This window comes from Diplotaxodon limnothrissa, linkage group LG1 (genome assembly GCF_057381915.1).
Source record: "Diplotaxodon limnothrissa isolate DT_005_m linkage group LG1, D_limnothrissa_male_GT1.1, whole genome shotgun sequence".
In the NCBI taxonomy this organism is placed as follows: domain Eukaryota; kingdom Metazoa; phylum Chordata; class Actinopteri; order Cichliformes; family Cichlidae; genus Diplotaxodon; species Diplotaxodon limnothrissa.
Window position 1 is genome coordinate 30,293,674 of NC_140596.1, and position 15,994 is coordinate 30,309,667.

Consider the following 15,994-nt stretch of genomic DNA (forward strand, 5'->3'; position numbering starts at 1 on the left):
CACAGGAACATACAGCAAACACTGCACATGTCAAACAAATTATATACCACGCTGGTGATGAGACGGGTCATCACTGGGAAATTTAATGGCTGTTTGGTATGCCGAGAGGAGGTACATGATTGGTCCAGTAATCATCCATAGGAACTGTACTGCCCCCCACCCCCCTATCACACACGCACGCGCCATATATGGAAAGCATTTTTGTGTTCTTAAAGCTGGTGTGTGTGTGTGTGTGTGTGTGTGTGTGTGTGTGTGTGTGTACAGAGACACATTTTAACTCACACACTCACAGTTCAGCATTATTTTATGTAGCTAAAGCAACAACTCCTCCTCGCTCCTCACTTACACAACCTGCAGACCAAAACATTCCCACTGAGATTTATCTGTTTCACAACATCCACGCAGAGGGAGTAAAACATCAACAGTGTTTTAACACTGATTATAGTGGTCTGCGTAAGGAAAACTTGTAATGAAGATTTTTTTTAAGAAAATCTTTTTCAGTGGAGATTTTAGTTGCTTTCATTTTTCAGTTTCATTCCAACTAAGAAGTTCATCACCTGTTCTACATCTCAGCTGGAATTTCTTTTTAAATATGTTTTTTGTTTTTTTGTTTTTTTGGTTGTTGTTGTTTTGTTTTTTTTTGTTTTTTTTACCTGTTTGTTCATCTCAACCCAATTTAAAGTGTAGTTTGATTTCATGTGTGTACAGAACACATGAATACAGGTGTAGTAGGTTCAGTGATTTACTGAAACATGTAGGCGTGACACGGGAATGCAACATATAGATAAAAACTGACTTTGCACAGTCAGTCAGGGGACGACCGTGGTTCAGGGGGTTGGGAAGCTCATCTTGTAACCGGAAGGTTGCCGGTTCGATCCCCTGCTCTCTCTGTCTTGGTCGTTGTGTCCTTGGACAAGACACTTCACCTACTGGTGATGGCCAGAGGGGCTTCTGTCAGTCTGCCCCAGCTGTGGCTACAACTGTAACTTGCCAGTGTGTGAATGTGAGAGTGAATGAATAGTTTAATTGTAAAGTGTTTTGAGGGTCTCAAAAAGCGCTATATAAAATGCAATCCATTATTATTCTAACTTTATGGTTCAACACAGCCTTAGGAAGCTGTCTTGTAGTCTTCAGGAATAGTTCTCTAGGCTTCTTGAAGGACATTCAAAGCTCTTCTTTGGATGTTGGCTGCCTTTTTTTTTCCTGTTCTCAGTTCAGATGATCTTCAATAAAGTCGAGGCCCAGACTCTGGGGAGGCCAATCCATGATCGTTCTTTAAACCAAGTGCAGATGTATCCCACATGTCCCTTGTCAGGTCGTTGTTGAATGTTTGTATTTCTTAACAACAACATTCAGATCAGTTTTCTCAAATATATAGAACGTACTGCACTGAGAGATGCCATCCTCAGAAGCACAACATAAAGAAACGAGACTTTTGCACAGTACTGAATATAATACTTAAATGTCTGTAACTTCCATACCACATTTTTTATGACCCACGGGGCTTTTATCTTGCCAAACGAAAGACTTGAAGGTAGTGTCAAAGGTGAGCTCCCAAAGATGTGAGAGTATAAATATTAGTGCAAACAGAAGGACCTGAGAAACTGTCACGTTTGGAGTTTCACTACGACCTCTGTGGCTGCTATTTTTTGTGTAGTTGCAGTTTAAAATGTAATAACCCTAAAATGATAATTTGCTATTTTTACATTTCCATCTGAAATCATCAAACGAACATGTTCAAACATATTAATGAATTTTTCACAGGGATGATAGAATATATAAACTCTTTTTTAAACCCCTGAACTGCCACTGGTTCGATGGGATACCCATCTGTGCCAAGAGAAACTAACTGTCGGTGTCTGTCTTTCACTTTATGACAGAAGATATTTAAGCAAGTTTCCTAAGAAGCTGAAACATCGTTAAAGTCCAAATGCAAAACAGGGCTCGGTTTGAACCCTCGTGACTCGTAGTTTCATGTTGACCTCCTACACAAATCCAGCTCAAACTTTTCTCGAGCTCGCACCTGTGGGTGGGCCTATAAATAGCACGCACACATATTCTCCTTCGTTTTCACCTTAGTGTGAGGTTTGGTTTTGGCGTCCAGGTGTTTCTCAGTTAGTCATTTCATGTGTGCGAGCCCTGCCTGATAATGCAGATGTTTATGAAGGAGAGCCCCTCTGCTACACAGCTGTGCACATATTTCCTCACCTGCTTCATGTATGGGGCGTGTTATTTGTTCAGACGTTGTTTTTTATTATATTTATGTCTGAGGGTTAAAAAGTAGATGCATGTAATGTGAGAAAGCAGGCACGATTAATTCAGGTTTATATGTAATGTCCTCAACTATTAAACATGTCCTTTCCCGCTTTCTCTCTGTCTCTCTGCAGCGTCAGACAACAGCCAGCGGTTTCAGGAGACATGTTTCGCCTTCGCTTTAACGCCGCAGCAAGTTCAGCAGATCAGCAGCTCAATGTAAAATTTAACGCCGCTCCGTCAACGCAGGATGCTGAATTGTTCATGAATAATTCAGAAATGTATAGGGTTTGCGCGGCTGCGCATTGATAAATGTGTTTCTGCTCTCAAAGGGACATCTCGGGGACCAAATGTGACTTCTCAGTTCAGGTTCAGTTGCGGTTTTGCCTGTCGGAGACCAGCTGTCCTCAGGAAGACCATTTCCCCCCCAATCTGTGTGTGAAAGTAAACGGGAAGCCGTGCAACCTGCCGGTGAGAAGCGCTCAGCCGTTTAATAAAGAATGTTAGAATGCCACCTGGAAAACGACATTAATGATATTCGCTTCTCATTTCTAGGGTTATCTTCCTCCAACCAAAAACGGTGTCGAGCCCAAGCGGCCCAGCCGCCCAATCAACATTACCTCACTGGTCAGATTGTCCACCACAGTCCCCAATACCATCGTGGTGTCGTGGACCGCTGAGATCGGAAGGGTAGGAGCCAAAGCTTTTTGCAGTGTGTGTGAATAACTGACACTTTAGATGCGTAATGAATGAATTTAAACATTTGCTGGTTGCAGCTGCTCAAATACGAAGGCTTACTTTTTGCTTTTCTCAGCTTTGGTGTCGTTCTGAAGTTGAAAGCAGATATCTGACTTCCTGCAGCTCCCCCACCCTCGTCTAAGCCTCTTCCATCAGACAAACACGTAAACAAGCTTAATACAAATAAGACGAAGCTAATTCTGGCTTTACAAAGAAATGACATAGAAATATTATGTGTGAATGTCTTGTGTTCAACTCATTGCACTCTTGCTCCTTTACTTCCTCTGCAGACTTTTTCACTCCTTATACTTCCAAGCACTTGAATCACAATATAGTCTTTTTTTATTTTTAGTAACACAACATAAGGGACTAGAGACAAGTTACGGTTTGACTTTTTTTTTAATGGCATCATGATCATTAAAAAAATTAAATAAATTCTATTGTGTGCTCTATCCAGATACAACACGGTTAATTAATCTGGTGTTGGAGCTGATCCGCAGGTGTTATTAATGTGAATTTTCTGTCTTAAATAGAGGTCCTGAAAATCTGCATTAATCTTGATTAATGTATGTCCCCATTTATGCAACGAGGTGCTGGCGCATTCCTCAGTGTATGATCACATCACACGGTGTTCTTAACTTACTGTGTTCACATAGATGACAGACAAAAAAAGAAGAAGCAGAGAAGAGCCTATTTAAAAAAAGACTTAAAGAATACTTTGATTATATAAAGAGGCTTTCAAATTGGTGCGAAGCCCAGGAAGGGGCACAGTGTTCCCTTTTTACAGCCAAACGTTGTAAAAGAAAACCAAAATTGGATAAAAACTACAACTTCAGGGGAAGATTTCCCTTTAAAATACATGGATTCAGAGGCGTTTGATGAAGGATTTCAGGATAAACGCGTCATAAATGTGATTAAGAAAATTCTGTCTTTATATTTGCTGGCTTTTATCGAGGTGGGTGGAGCGCGACGTTCCGCAGACGGACAGTAGAGGGCGGTAAAGGAAAGGTCTGAGAACAGAAGAGCTTGCTGACTGTTGCACAACTTACATTAGTGTCACAGCAGATGGATCGATTTCACTGAGACTGTGGAGGCAAACATTGAAAGTTATACTGAGTAACATGTTCAAGGACGTGCTGTCACTCTCTGTCGTGTCTTCCCGTGTGTTCAGAGTTACTCGATGGCGGTGTACTTGGTGAAGCAGCAGTCGTCCACAGTGCTGTTACAGAGACTGCGAGCTAAAGGCATCAGAAACCCAGACCACTCCAGAGCACTCAGTAAGGACCTCTTGTTAAAAGAAGCACCTATCCAGTGTATCAGCTAATGCTGTTCTTCTGTTTCCACTGTAATTTAATGTATCAAAGGCTGAATTTGTGGTGTGGGACAGGGCAAAAGGCTTAAGACTGAACTCTTGTTTTGAAATGTTTTCATCCAGTCAGATGGGAGCTGTCTGTATATTTCTTGCATGCTGTTTTGCAAGTTGCATAAAAAGATTTAGGTGCAGTCAGGCAGTGATTCAGGAGGCTCATCTGGTAGGAGAAGTCAGGACTTTGGTTCTGACACTGACACGTGTTTGTCCTTCTCCTCTACCCTGCAGTAAAAGAGAAGCTAACAGCCGACCCAGACAGCGAAATAGCCACAACCAGCCTTCGAGTGTCGCTCCTCTGCCCGGTAAACATGCTCCCTGCTCCTCATGAATTTAAGGCCCTTCTTCGAGGTTCAGTCATGCCCAAACACGTTGCTCCACTTTTTACTTTTCTTTTTCCTCTCATTTTACTTTGTATGTGACTCGACATGCCCTCGCACATAACTTATGTATGTGAACATGAACCACCTGTCTTATTGTCTTCTGGCCCCTATCCTGTTTTGCTATATGGGTTTGTTGTGTTTGTGACATTTGTGTGTCACTTATACTTCCTTCGTGGCCTGACTACGTATGTGCTCACCGCGCAGCTGGGGAAGATGCGGCTGATGATCCCGTGCCGGGCGCTGACATGTTCCCACCTGCAGTGCTTCGACGCCACACTTTACATCCAAATGAATGAGAAGAAGCCCACCTGGGTGTGTCCCGTCTGCGACAAGAAGGCGCCGTACGAGCATCTCATCATTGATGGGTAGGTCGCTGTGGCCTGCCGGTGACCTTTGATCAAATAGTGCCAAGAGTGGTCCTCTTCTAAATACCGTGGTTGTAACAAATGCTTATTTCAGTTATTGTTGCCTTTCTATCAGCTCAAAGCAGCCCGGCCGTTCTCCTCTGATCGCTGACATCAATGGGTTGTTTTTGCAGAGAGAACTGGATATTGGATTTTTTTCTCTCTTTGGTTTTTTTCAGGCAATTTTCTGTAAACTTTAGAGATGATTATAGAGGAAAATCCCAGCAGACCAGCAGTTTGTGAAACGCTCAGACCAGCCCGTCTGACACTAACAGCAATGCCACGTTCAAAGTCACTTAAATCACTTTTCTTCCTCATTCTGATGCGTCGTTTTGAAATTCAGCAGGTCGTCTTGTCCCTGTCTACATTCCAAAAATCCACTGAGTTGGTCCCATGTGATTGGCCAATTAGATATGTGTGTTAACAATCAGTTGAACAGGTGTACCTAATAAAGTGGCTGTTCAGTGTATGTGCCACACTATATTTTTTGCAGCAAAAAACAGCCTTTATGTTTAAAGTCCCAGAACACTGTAACAATTTACCTCGTCTCTCCTTTTCTTGTTGTTGTTTGTTTGTTGTTGCTCTGTGGAGCGTTGTATTGTTTTCTTTATTTACTCTGTTACTCAATGCTTGCTATGTGGTTCTTCTTCACACACATATATATATATATATATATATATATATATGATGGGATACAAATAAAATGATACAGCATAAGGGATTTACTCTAATAAATGTAGTGGGGGGGGTTTATCTTCCAAACACTTGCTCAATATAAAAGAACCGTTTGTGGAATGATTTTTAGAGAGAAACTGTAAAGTGGATGTGAAGTCTTTTTCTCTTGGTTGCTGTATGACATGTGTGTTTGTTCTCAGGCTTTTTGTAGAGATCCTCAATAGCTGCACGGACTGTGATGAGATCCAGTTTAAGGAGGATGGCAGCTGGGCCCCCATGAGGTCTAAGAAGGAAGTGCAGGAGGTGTCCTCTGCTTCCTATAACAATGGGCTGGATGGTGAGATGAGGGATAAACAAGGAGGGAGGGAAGGGGAATGCTAGCCTGAAAGCCTGCCTTTAGTGATCCCAGCTTTAATTAGGCGAGGCATCTGTTGGGAGAAGTTGTGTTTTGTTTTTTTTAACTGTTCAGTCTCTGAAAAGCAAAAACATTTGCACAAACTGATACATCACCGCCGCTCTACAGGCTCATGCCGGACCGCCGCAGGCTCAGATCAGCGGAGCTCCTCGGCATCCAGCCACGGAGGCAGCGACAGCAGCAACGGCAAGAAAGTGGAAGTGATCGACTTGACACTGGACAGCTCCTCAGACGATGAAGGACCGGATTCGCCGCCGCCGCCGCCCCCAACGCTGCCTCCTCCTATCAAAAGAGCGTGCCCTTCGATGTCCCCGACCTCGCCACCCGTCATCAACAAAGGGTGAGGCGAGCACACACCCTAGATGCTGATTTAATCTCCGCAGGCAGGTTGAATTTGATTAAATGTGAAATTGATGCTCGTTTTAGCCGCTCGCGTGGGCAGTTTTGTCTCTCTGCTTAAATGATTCATGAGCACAGCATCTTCTTGACATTTCACATCGGCGCTCGCAGTCGGTGCCCGAGCGTGTCGACGAAACATTTGTGTCTGATGACCCGATTGACTTTCCATAACTCGCCTCGCTTGCCTTTTTTGCAAACAGGAATCAAAGTTCAGCCAATCATAGTTTGTCGCAAAATTTCAAAACTGCCGACAAACAGACCCGACTGAAGTCTTGAATCCAGCTTTAGTATGGCTATGAAATTTAAACAGCTGCCTTTTCTACCAATCCAAAATTCATTAGGTGCATCTGCTGCTCCCATTTCTCTTTAATGAATCCTGTGAGTGTTACTTTTCTAATTGAAGGTGACAGGACGGCCCTGTGGTTTATCCCAGTACACGTGACACATCATAAAAGCCTTATTAGAAGTTACGTGGCTTCTTTAGTTCTTTATCTCTTCGTCTTCTTCCTCTGTGTTTGCCTTTAGCGTGTTGAACCTGCACCATCAGGCCTCTCCTGTGAGCCGTACCCCCAGCATGCCCGGGATAGACACCAGCTACATCCCTCCTGTCCCCCCTCTCATCCAGGACTACAGGCCCTACTACCACACCCCCAATGACCTTTCAGGTAATGACACACATACAGGATGCTTTGCAAGTATTCATGAATACATGTGCATTAGTAAAGATACTGTTGTGTACAGTGCATTTATGTAAACCTAACTATAACCTATATCATTCACAGTGTGTAGCCAAATTTTGTTAAAATTGTGCTAACTTTATGTAAAATTCTGCCAAAGAGCCACACTGTTCTAACATAACAAAAGTATTGTGCAAAAGTCTTGAGTCACCTCTCATTTCTTCCTGTTTATCTTCCAGTGAGCCACGCTTTGTTGTCATTTTTCAAAGTGCAGCAGTTCTCCAGGCTTTCTGAAGGTCTTTGGCTCATCGTGGCTCATTCAGTAGAAGTAATAATTAATAATAAATGCTCCTAACTCAAGAGAAGAAGCAGTGTTGTGTTTACACATAACAGACAATTTAGCAACGCATTTTAAATTCTATCTTTAGCACTTTGTTAGTAGTAGCCTGACACAAAAGTTTGCCATTTTCATACTTTCTTTAGTTGAATCAGATGAAAAATGCCAGAGCTAACACAGTTTGACAGATATAAAATAGTATTTTTGCTCTAACACAGTGATTCCTAAAGAGCTATTAGTTAACTGATCTCAGTGTAGTGTGCAATGTGTCCTTAAAAACACTGAAGAAACTGCATAAGTGGAGGACAAAAGAAGTGATAAGACCAAAAAATGTCAGGCTTAAAAAAAAACAAACAAACTGTAGCCTCGCTTTGATTAATGCAGAAAAGACATTGATTCATTATGCAATAACATGTGGAAAGCGTCTCATTTACAACAACTTCATGCTGAAAATGATCCCAAACATTACAAATGCATTAAAAGGACAAACTTTCATACTGCGATGGATGTTCGGAGAGTAACTTGGGTCAACCTGTCTTGCCCAGTGATATTTGGCATGCAGACTGGAGCAGCCAGGGATCAAACCACCAACAGAATAGTAGATAACCTGCTCTACTTCCTGAGCTACAGCCACCCCAAAGCTTACAGCAGCTGGTATTCCCAGACGGTCTTTCATCCAAGTGCTAACCATCCCCTACCCTGCTTAGCTTCTGACTTCAGCTGAGACTGGGCATGCTCAGGTTGCTATGGTCATAAACTCTAACAATAACAGCACTGTATTTCCATGTATGATTGCAGGTGTTTCAATATATTGTTGTGCCTATTTCCCATTTTTCTGACAAGGAGGTGGCTCAAGACTTTTGCACAGTAAATTCTGAAAGAAAACACAATGGAAAAGGCAAAAAGCTTAAAATTGCAACTGAACTTAACTCTTTAACTTTTAATGAATCGACCTTGCCTATTTCACAGATTTGTGCCTCTCTGTGCTTCTGACTTCTCTTAACTTAAAAAACAAACAAACCATACAATATGTATTTGCATTTGTGATATTCATCACTGACTTTTTCTCTACTTTATTTCCAGAGTTGAATTTTTTCTCTTTTCTTCAAGGGGACAATCATCCGGTACGTACAGCAGTGTTTGATATTGTGTAAACGTGGCTGAATTTAGCAGCTGAAACACTTTGTTGTTTTCAGTAAAATCCTGGAAGCCTGTGAGAACAAAATGTTCAAAACGTGCTTATGGAAAAAAAAGAAAGCACAAGCTTTGTTTTTAGCCCTCCTCAGAAACAAGCTGCCCTCTTTGTGTTATTTCTCATAAAATGTGTCTGTTACCGAGTGTTCTTATTTCTTCTGCGTCTGGGCTGTAGTCTGTACTGGTTATTTAAGGAGAGATGAAGGTTTGCCAAATGAGAGTGTCTTGCATAGCTTCAGTAGTGCAATATCCAGCTGTTATCTGCATCTGGGATTTCTTCTGCCAGTGAGGATGAATGGGATGCCATATGTGTCTAAAATAGTATTAAAATTCAACAGCAACTGCACATCAAGAGTCAGTATTGCTTTGCATGAATCCACAGACTTCACAGTGAGGAGTTTTTGTTGGAGAGCGGTTTCGTTGCTTCCTGAAAGTTTTAAATACACCTGTGCTCCAGTGGTCACCTGTAATGACTTACAGGCGTAGGTCAGTTTTACACATTCTTCACAACTGCATGTATCCATACCTGTGACAGCGACTGTACATGCAGTATAATACGTGAGATTTGAGTTAAAGAGTTTTTGGAGAGCTCGCCGTATGTGCCCCCCCCCCCCCCCGTTCTGGGTCATGACCGCAGCCTATGGGTATGAAGAATGAGTTCCTTGACCCTGCATTCTCTTCGAAGACCACCAGATGGCGATATCTGTTTTTCCAGACTTTGGGTCATGTAGAAGTCTGAAGGGAAACTTCTTTCTGTCTTCTTGACTCTCTCTTGCTGAGTTTATGGGCTAAGTCGCTCATTTTGGGTCATATTCAGTCTATTTATCTACCTATCAGCACTTTGGTCAGTGGTTGCTGTTTTTAAAGTGCTTTATAAATAAAGTTGGCTTGGCTGTTTTTTTTTTTTATTCCTGGTCATAATGTGTTCTATAATGGAGCAAGTCATGACTTCAGAAACAGCAGATGACTATTTCCACCTTTCACACTCTCTGTGGTTCAGGTAAAAGTCGCTTCCTGTTTAATGGAGTTCTATTTCCCCACTCTCGCTAAACCATCATTTATATGGGATATCTCTGTCCCATATGAACAAAGACTTAGGTATACCTAAGTCTTATCTTACCATACCTAGGTATTACCTTACCTTACAAAGAACCTTGAGATAGATGACTGTTGTTGTGAAGTGAAACTAACAAGATCACACTATACACACTTTAGTAAAATGGAACGCCATCCATCTATTGTCTTCTGCTGATCCGGGGCTGGGTCACGGAGCCAGCAGCCTCCCTCTAAACCTCCTCCAGCTTATCTGAGGAAACAGCAAGGCCAGCGGAGGCCTGCCAAGAGATGGAATCTCTCTGACGTGTCTTGGGGCAACCCTGAGGCCTCCTCCCAATGGGACATGCCTGGAACACCATGCCAAGGAGGCATCCTTGTCAGACACCTAAGCCACCTCAGCTGGCTGCTTTTGATGTGGATGAACAGTGGCTCTACTGTGAGCCCTGCCCAAATGGCTAAACTCCTCACCCTATCTCTAAGGGAGGTCTTCTGAGAAATCTCTTTTCCACCACGTGTATCCATGATCTCATTCTTTCGGTCGCTACCCAGAGCTTGTGACCATATTTGAGCGTAGGCACATCTTTGCTTTTACACTCACCTCTCTCTTCACCATGACAGAGCACTACATTGTCTGTTATTAAACTGTATCTTATGCAGAACAGCTCACCTGCGTGAAATGCACAATGATTGCCTGTTAGAGTTCTGTCTGTTTGTCTGGGATAGTTTAGTAATCTCTTATGTTTCTCTTATTCTTCTCTTATGTTCTCGCTGTTTGAATGTGTTGTTAGTAAATGAGAAACATAAAAGCAGGATATGCAGATGGGTGAATGATATTTGAACTACTCTCAGACTTAAACTGACCCACATCTGGGTCTTTCAGGACTTTGTGCCTCACTAACACCCCCTCCCTGCTTCTGTTTCTGCCTCCTTTCAGCATTACAACATGGTTATGGCAGCAGCGGCGGCTGCCTCGGCCTCAGAAGACCACGAGCTGCTTCTCAACCGCTTCATGCCCTACACCACCTCCTCCTCCGCCTCCCACCTGTTCCTCGACCAATCGGCAGTCTCCTCTGCGCCTTCGCTGACAGCGCCGACCAACGGGGTGAGCAATTCGGGCAGCACCAGCAGCCTGGTCTCGTCCAGCAGCCTCCGTGACACTCATTCGACACACTCGTCCTCACATTCGAGCTCACACTCCTCACACACGCATCCCGGGGTGGTGGCCAGCCGGAGCAGCACTGAAGCTGCGGTGGCGGCTATTTACGGCGGGATACCCGATGTTATATCGTTGGACTGACCCTGGATGAGTGGAGATGACGGCGCGGGCACAGCTGGAATCCAGTAACAAACTCAACCGCGAGGGGTGACTTTTAAGAAACTAGACTGCCCCCCCACCCCACCCCCCGCGAGTCATCAAACCCTGAACATTCGAGGAGCCGTGACGACGAGTCGGTCTCAAGAAGAGCACTAATAATATGAGCGGACAACTGATCCTAGTCCAGTCCCGAGTCATCACTTAAAGGTGTGGACATTGTGTTGGTGTGCTGACTTTAGATCAGAAACCTGTCCAGCATGTGAACCCACGTTACTGCTATACTGGTACCAACCCGGCACAACGAGCAAAGATGCTACCTGAGCAAAAACACAAAGGAGGGGGGGCTCTTTTCTCTTTTTTTTTTTTTTTTTAAATAAAAACAAAGGAGCGGCACCGTGTACAGAGAACAGAATCTATTTTCCTCTTTTACTTTTGTATGTTAAATCGGGACAATTTCAGTCTAGAGAGCTGCTTCAGTCGTTGTTTGTAAGTGGAGGACTGAGTCGGATTAAATTTTTTTGTGTGTTCTCACACAAACACGAGCTCATTCATATGCCTGTTGCCATGTGGTTTGCTCTCTTTTAGCTATACCCCATTTCCAGATGTCAGATTTGCATTTCTCCGATCTAAACTTCACTTCTCTCTGCGTGCTGTTCTCTTTTTCTCACGTTCAAATTCACGGCATTTTGTGTCTCTCTCCGACGACGGGAGCTTTTCAGACGCTGAATATACAGTTTATTCATGTGCTAATAATTTTATTATGCTTTTAAGTTATGTATGATATTTAAGCCTTTAGAAATATATATATATATATATATATATATATATATATATATATATATATATATATATATATATGAATATATATGCATTCCCTTTGACCTTCAGGTTGATGCTGTGGGGAGTGTGGAATTAGCCATTTCCATTTTATTTTAATGTTTTTCATTTCCTCTCCTCAATTCCCGCCTCCTTTTAGAGACTCTACCTGCAGACAGCATTTAGAAGTGAAACTATTTATACCTGCCAGTTTAGAGGTTTTCGATGGAACAGTTACAGTTGTTTATTTCATTTGCACAATGCCCCCCCCCCCCCAAAAAAAAAACGACAAAAAAACCACACACGGTACCTGAATATGATCAAAATAATCAAGAGGGTAGTTTGATCTGTGCGTCACAGTCTTTTCAGTCTGCTGTCCTTCCTTTAAGCCACTTAATCCTCTGCCCACCGTGTCTCGTCTTCTCTGTTGATGATGAAGGTCAAATTGGTGTTGTAGCAGCGCTAGGCCTTTTTAAAGATACAGGCGTCCATAGCACGTGACTAAGCTTAAAGTTGTGCCTGTTCTTTTGTTTTTGGGGTTTTTTTGTTCTTGTTTTTTGCTCAGATTAATGTCTTAAAAGCTTACCCACAACCCCTGGCCCACTTTCCTTTTAATGCATCTTCTGAAGATCAGACCTGTGACTGATATCATCTCAGGAGTTTTATTTGGGAAAAGCAGATAATAGTGGGACACAGTTGAAGAAGGCAATCTCAGCTTGTCCCTTTTTAGACCGGGCACCGAGTCAGATGGTTTAAAAATACATTGCCTGTCTGCTTCTTAAATGAAAAAAACCTCTGCAATGTTCAGAGCGTGATGTGGAAGTGTCAGAACAGCGCAGCGGTTTTAGGACGGCGTTAACGTTCAGCTTAAAAAAGTGAAAGGTTTGCAGTTTTAAGACTGGACACGCTTGCGCTTTCTGCTCCCCTCAGGTTATTAACAGATCCATGTTGCAGAGATCCTCTGTAATCTGGTCACATTACTGGTGACACCGTTAATCCCGGTGCCCGTTCAGCACACCCCACCTCCCCCTTTCTCTGTGTCCTTGAAACTTTCTCAGAGTCCCCTGTTATCCGTCTCTCTTAGACGCTCTTCTTCCAGAGGTCGGACACGGGCAGTTCCCGTCAGAGCCTAATTATCCCCGCCACCGTGAGATAATCGCTTCTGACAGCACAACCCATCACATTAGATCCTCTGCCCTGTCCCTCCACTCTCGACAAACCAGATACACCCTTCCCTGTCTCGCCCTCTGTGTCTCTCTCTTGGCATTTGTAAATCTTTTCCCAGGTCTTCTCATGGGAACCCGCCCCCCACCTCTCAGACTGACTCAGTCATTTGCCAGAACAAGTCTCGTCTGTGTCGTGTATGTCGTGCAGTATTTTATTTATTTTGTATTCATATTTCTGTACATTATATTTTTACATAATGTTTGAATTCCATGACTGAGAGTGTGTGAGTCTCTGGGAACTGATGTTATATGACTTTATTTAATGTGCATTTTACTTCTTTGTTTTTTCCCTGCCAGCAGCACAACTTCTCAGAAAGGTGTTGTGTAGTCACTCATAAATGGAAATGACGCGTGTGTGCGTGCGTGTGTGTTTTCTCTGGAGCTGACTTGGGTAATATTTACGATAAGGGCACAAAACACATGCGTTATTATTACGCGCTTGATTTAATGCGCTTCGAGTTCCTGCTGCTTACCGTTAAGAAATGACCGAGTCGGTGTGAGTGAGCACCCGATGGGTTGTCAGTAAACAGTTTAATGAAGAGTTGCTGTAGATATTCGTTGAAATATTGTTTGATTCTGTCAGGAATTTAAAGGTTTTTCTATTCAAGTGGCGGTCACGTGCAGGTTTGGGCATTTTTGCTGCTTTGGCCAGGCGGAAGAAAAACCGTTCAGAGCCTTTAGTGTCAAAAGATTTAAAGCTTTTTGCCGTGTTCCCACAGCTGCCTTTAAGCTTTAGCTCATCTCAGTGAAACATTAATCCCCCTTCAATAACAACAAGAACCTATAATTTAAAAAAAAGAAGAAAAAGGTTCAAATTGACAACAGAGGTAAGATCACCCCAACCCCAGCAGATCAGCTGATTTCAAAGCCAGGCCCAGTCACCTGAAGCATCTGCAAGCCGCTTTGCAACCCACCTTAATCTCAGCTCCATCTTTAACACAGCGCCTGACGTAATATCACATCTCCAGTTCTCCATCTATGTGTAAGCAAGGAAGGTCTCAACACAGAGCCACAGCAGCAAAGATAAATGATTGCAGGAATAAAAATTTAAAATTATATTTTGGATTTAGTGATCCTCTCTTTAACAGCTGTTTAAGTTTAACCACCTTGTATTCTGTCAGAGTTGCTAATCTTGTTTCAGAAAATAAAAGTGCGTACACGTTTTCTCTGTTCAAAGAAAACGTGTATTCAAACGGGATTATTTGTTATTCTCCTTGTGTTTTTAATGAGTACAAATTAAAAAACAAAAACAGCTCCTCCATCTTTAAACTGTTTGGGTGGGGATCTGCATAGTGTTTTGCTCCAAGTGCTAATTTAATCCTTTGATACATGGGATCTTCCGCAGGCAGTTTGATGGATTTTCTAAATGTTCCAATCGATGCACTTCTCTGATTCCTGGAACCAGCCTAAAAACACCTGGTCATGTGCATACAGGCCTGTCATTAAACCAGATTTCCACTTCACGATTGACGGTGATTTTATTGTTATATTCGGAGAAAACGAGGTGAAAAGCTACTGCCGATCAGATTAATCTGTCGATCTGTTTGTGTGTTTTGTGGCAGGATTTTCAGATTGCAGAGAGTCTCCAACCATAACCGTAGGCAAAGAGGAACCACATTATTTATGATATTATTACCATTATGTCAATATTTAACTTTGGTGGGTTGTTTTGTTTTGTTCTTTTGATGGTTGTCACCCATGAGAACCATGTCACGTAGGCAGGAAGCTGCATGCGAGAGCATTCGTTGTGGAAATCGTGTGGATTTCACTCCCAAAGTGAACTGTTGCTGTTCGCTTGCGGCTCAGGCTCGGTGAGTTGATCGTTTCTGGGCAGCAGGAACTACGTGAGCCTGTGCGTTTGTGCCTTTATCTCAGCTCCCCTGGCTTGCTTTGCTGGTGAAACCTTCGGTCCTTCACGTTCTCTCACGTCAGTTTTATAACTAAGCAGCAGTGTTTGGATACTTGATGAGGTGGTCACAGTAACTGAATGAATCCCATCACCGTCTTAATTTATTGAAACGTCTGTCGTGGCGCTCGTTGGGCAGCAGGTCACGATGGCAACATGAAGTGGGAGAAGAGACCGTGTTGAATGTGTTTGTGGTGAAGGCGGGGAAAGGTCCGATCCAACTCCACCTCGTTTAGGTGTCCGCTGCTCCCTCCTCCTGTGGTTTCATTCGCAGCAAGTGTTTAGGGCGAAGCAGTCTTTATTGAGCTGGGTTTATTTCACTCTAACAAACAGGATGGATAAGCACAAGGTCGCGGCTTTCTCAGTCCCTCCTCAGCAACACACACACACACACACACACAGAACATATGGAATAAGGCCACTTTTGTTTTTTTAAAACAGTAGTTACTCCTAAGTGTGTTTTCAAAAGTACTCCACAGTCAGCCTCGACAAGCAACTCAACTCTTTGGTTGTCATGACCTTAAACAAAAGGGAAAAATCAGCGACGTGTATATTATGTTCGTGTGGAACACTGAAAACTGAAAGATTCAGATCCAGACATGGGTGTTTGATGTCCGTTTGTATGCTTTTGTGCGTCGATTCAGAGCGAGAGAATAAAATAATTTATATATTTTTTAGAAAATGGAAGCTGTACTATTATTTAAAAAACAAAAACGAACCAAAAAAAACAGGGAAAAGAAAAAAAATACGACCGTGGCCAATAACGAGTTCCACGCTATGAAAACGATATCAAAGTCAGACTTGAGACGACATCTGCACTCACTGCCTTAAAAC

The 15,994-nt window shown here is 42.9% G+C and overlaps 1 protein-coding gene across 1 annotated transcript in view; it reads left to right on the plus strand.

The window, feature by feature from the left end:
* Positions 1 to 11,934, plus strand: part of LOC146640008 (E3 SUMO-protein ligase PIAS1-like) — a 52,822-nt gene extending 40,888 nt beyond the window's left edge. The window contains exons 3-13 of the mRNA XM_085357087.1: positions 2,388 to 2,472; positions 2,586 to 2,724; positions 2,809 to 2,943; positions 4,163 to 4,268; positions 4,589 to 4,662; positions 4,945 to 5,105; positions 6,020 to 6,156; positions 6,343 to 6,574; positions 7,159 to 7,298; positions 8,731 to 8,771; positions 10,832 to 11,934. Coding sequence (XP_085213213.1) covers positions 2,388 to 2,472; positions 2,586 to 2,724; positions 2,809 to 2,943; positions 4,163 to 4,268; positions 4,589 to 4,662; positions 4,945 to 5,105; positions 6,020 to 6,156; positions 6,343 to 6,574; positions 7,159 to 7,298; positions 8,731 to 8,771; positions 10,832 to 11,194 — 1,613 coding nt within the window. The 3' untranslated portion in view covers positions 11,195 to 11,934. The remainder of the gene's footprint in view (positions 1 to 2,387; positions 2,473 to 2,585; positions 2,725 to 2,808; positions 2,944 to 4,162; positions 4,269 to 4,588; positions 4,663 to 4,944; positions 5,106 to 6,019; positions 6,157 to 6,342; positions 6,575 to 7,158; positions 7,299 to 8,730; positions 8,772 to 10,831) is intronic.
* Positions 11,935 to 15,994: the final 4,060 nt, after the last annotated feature.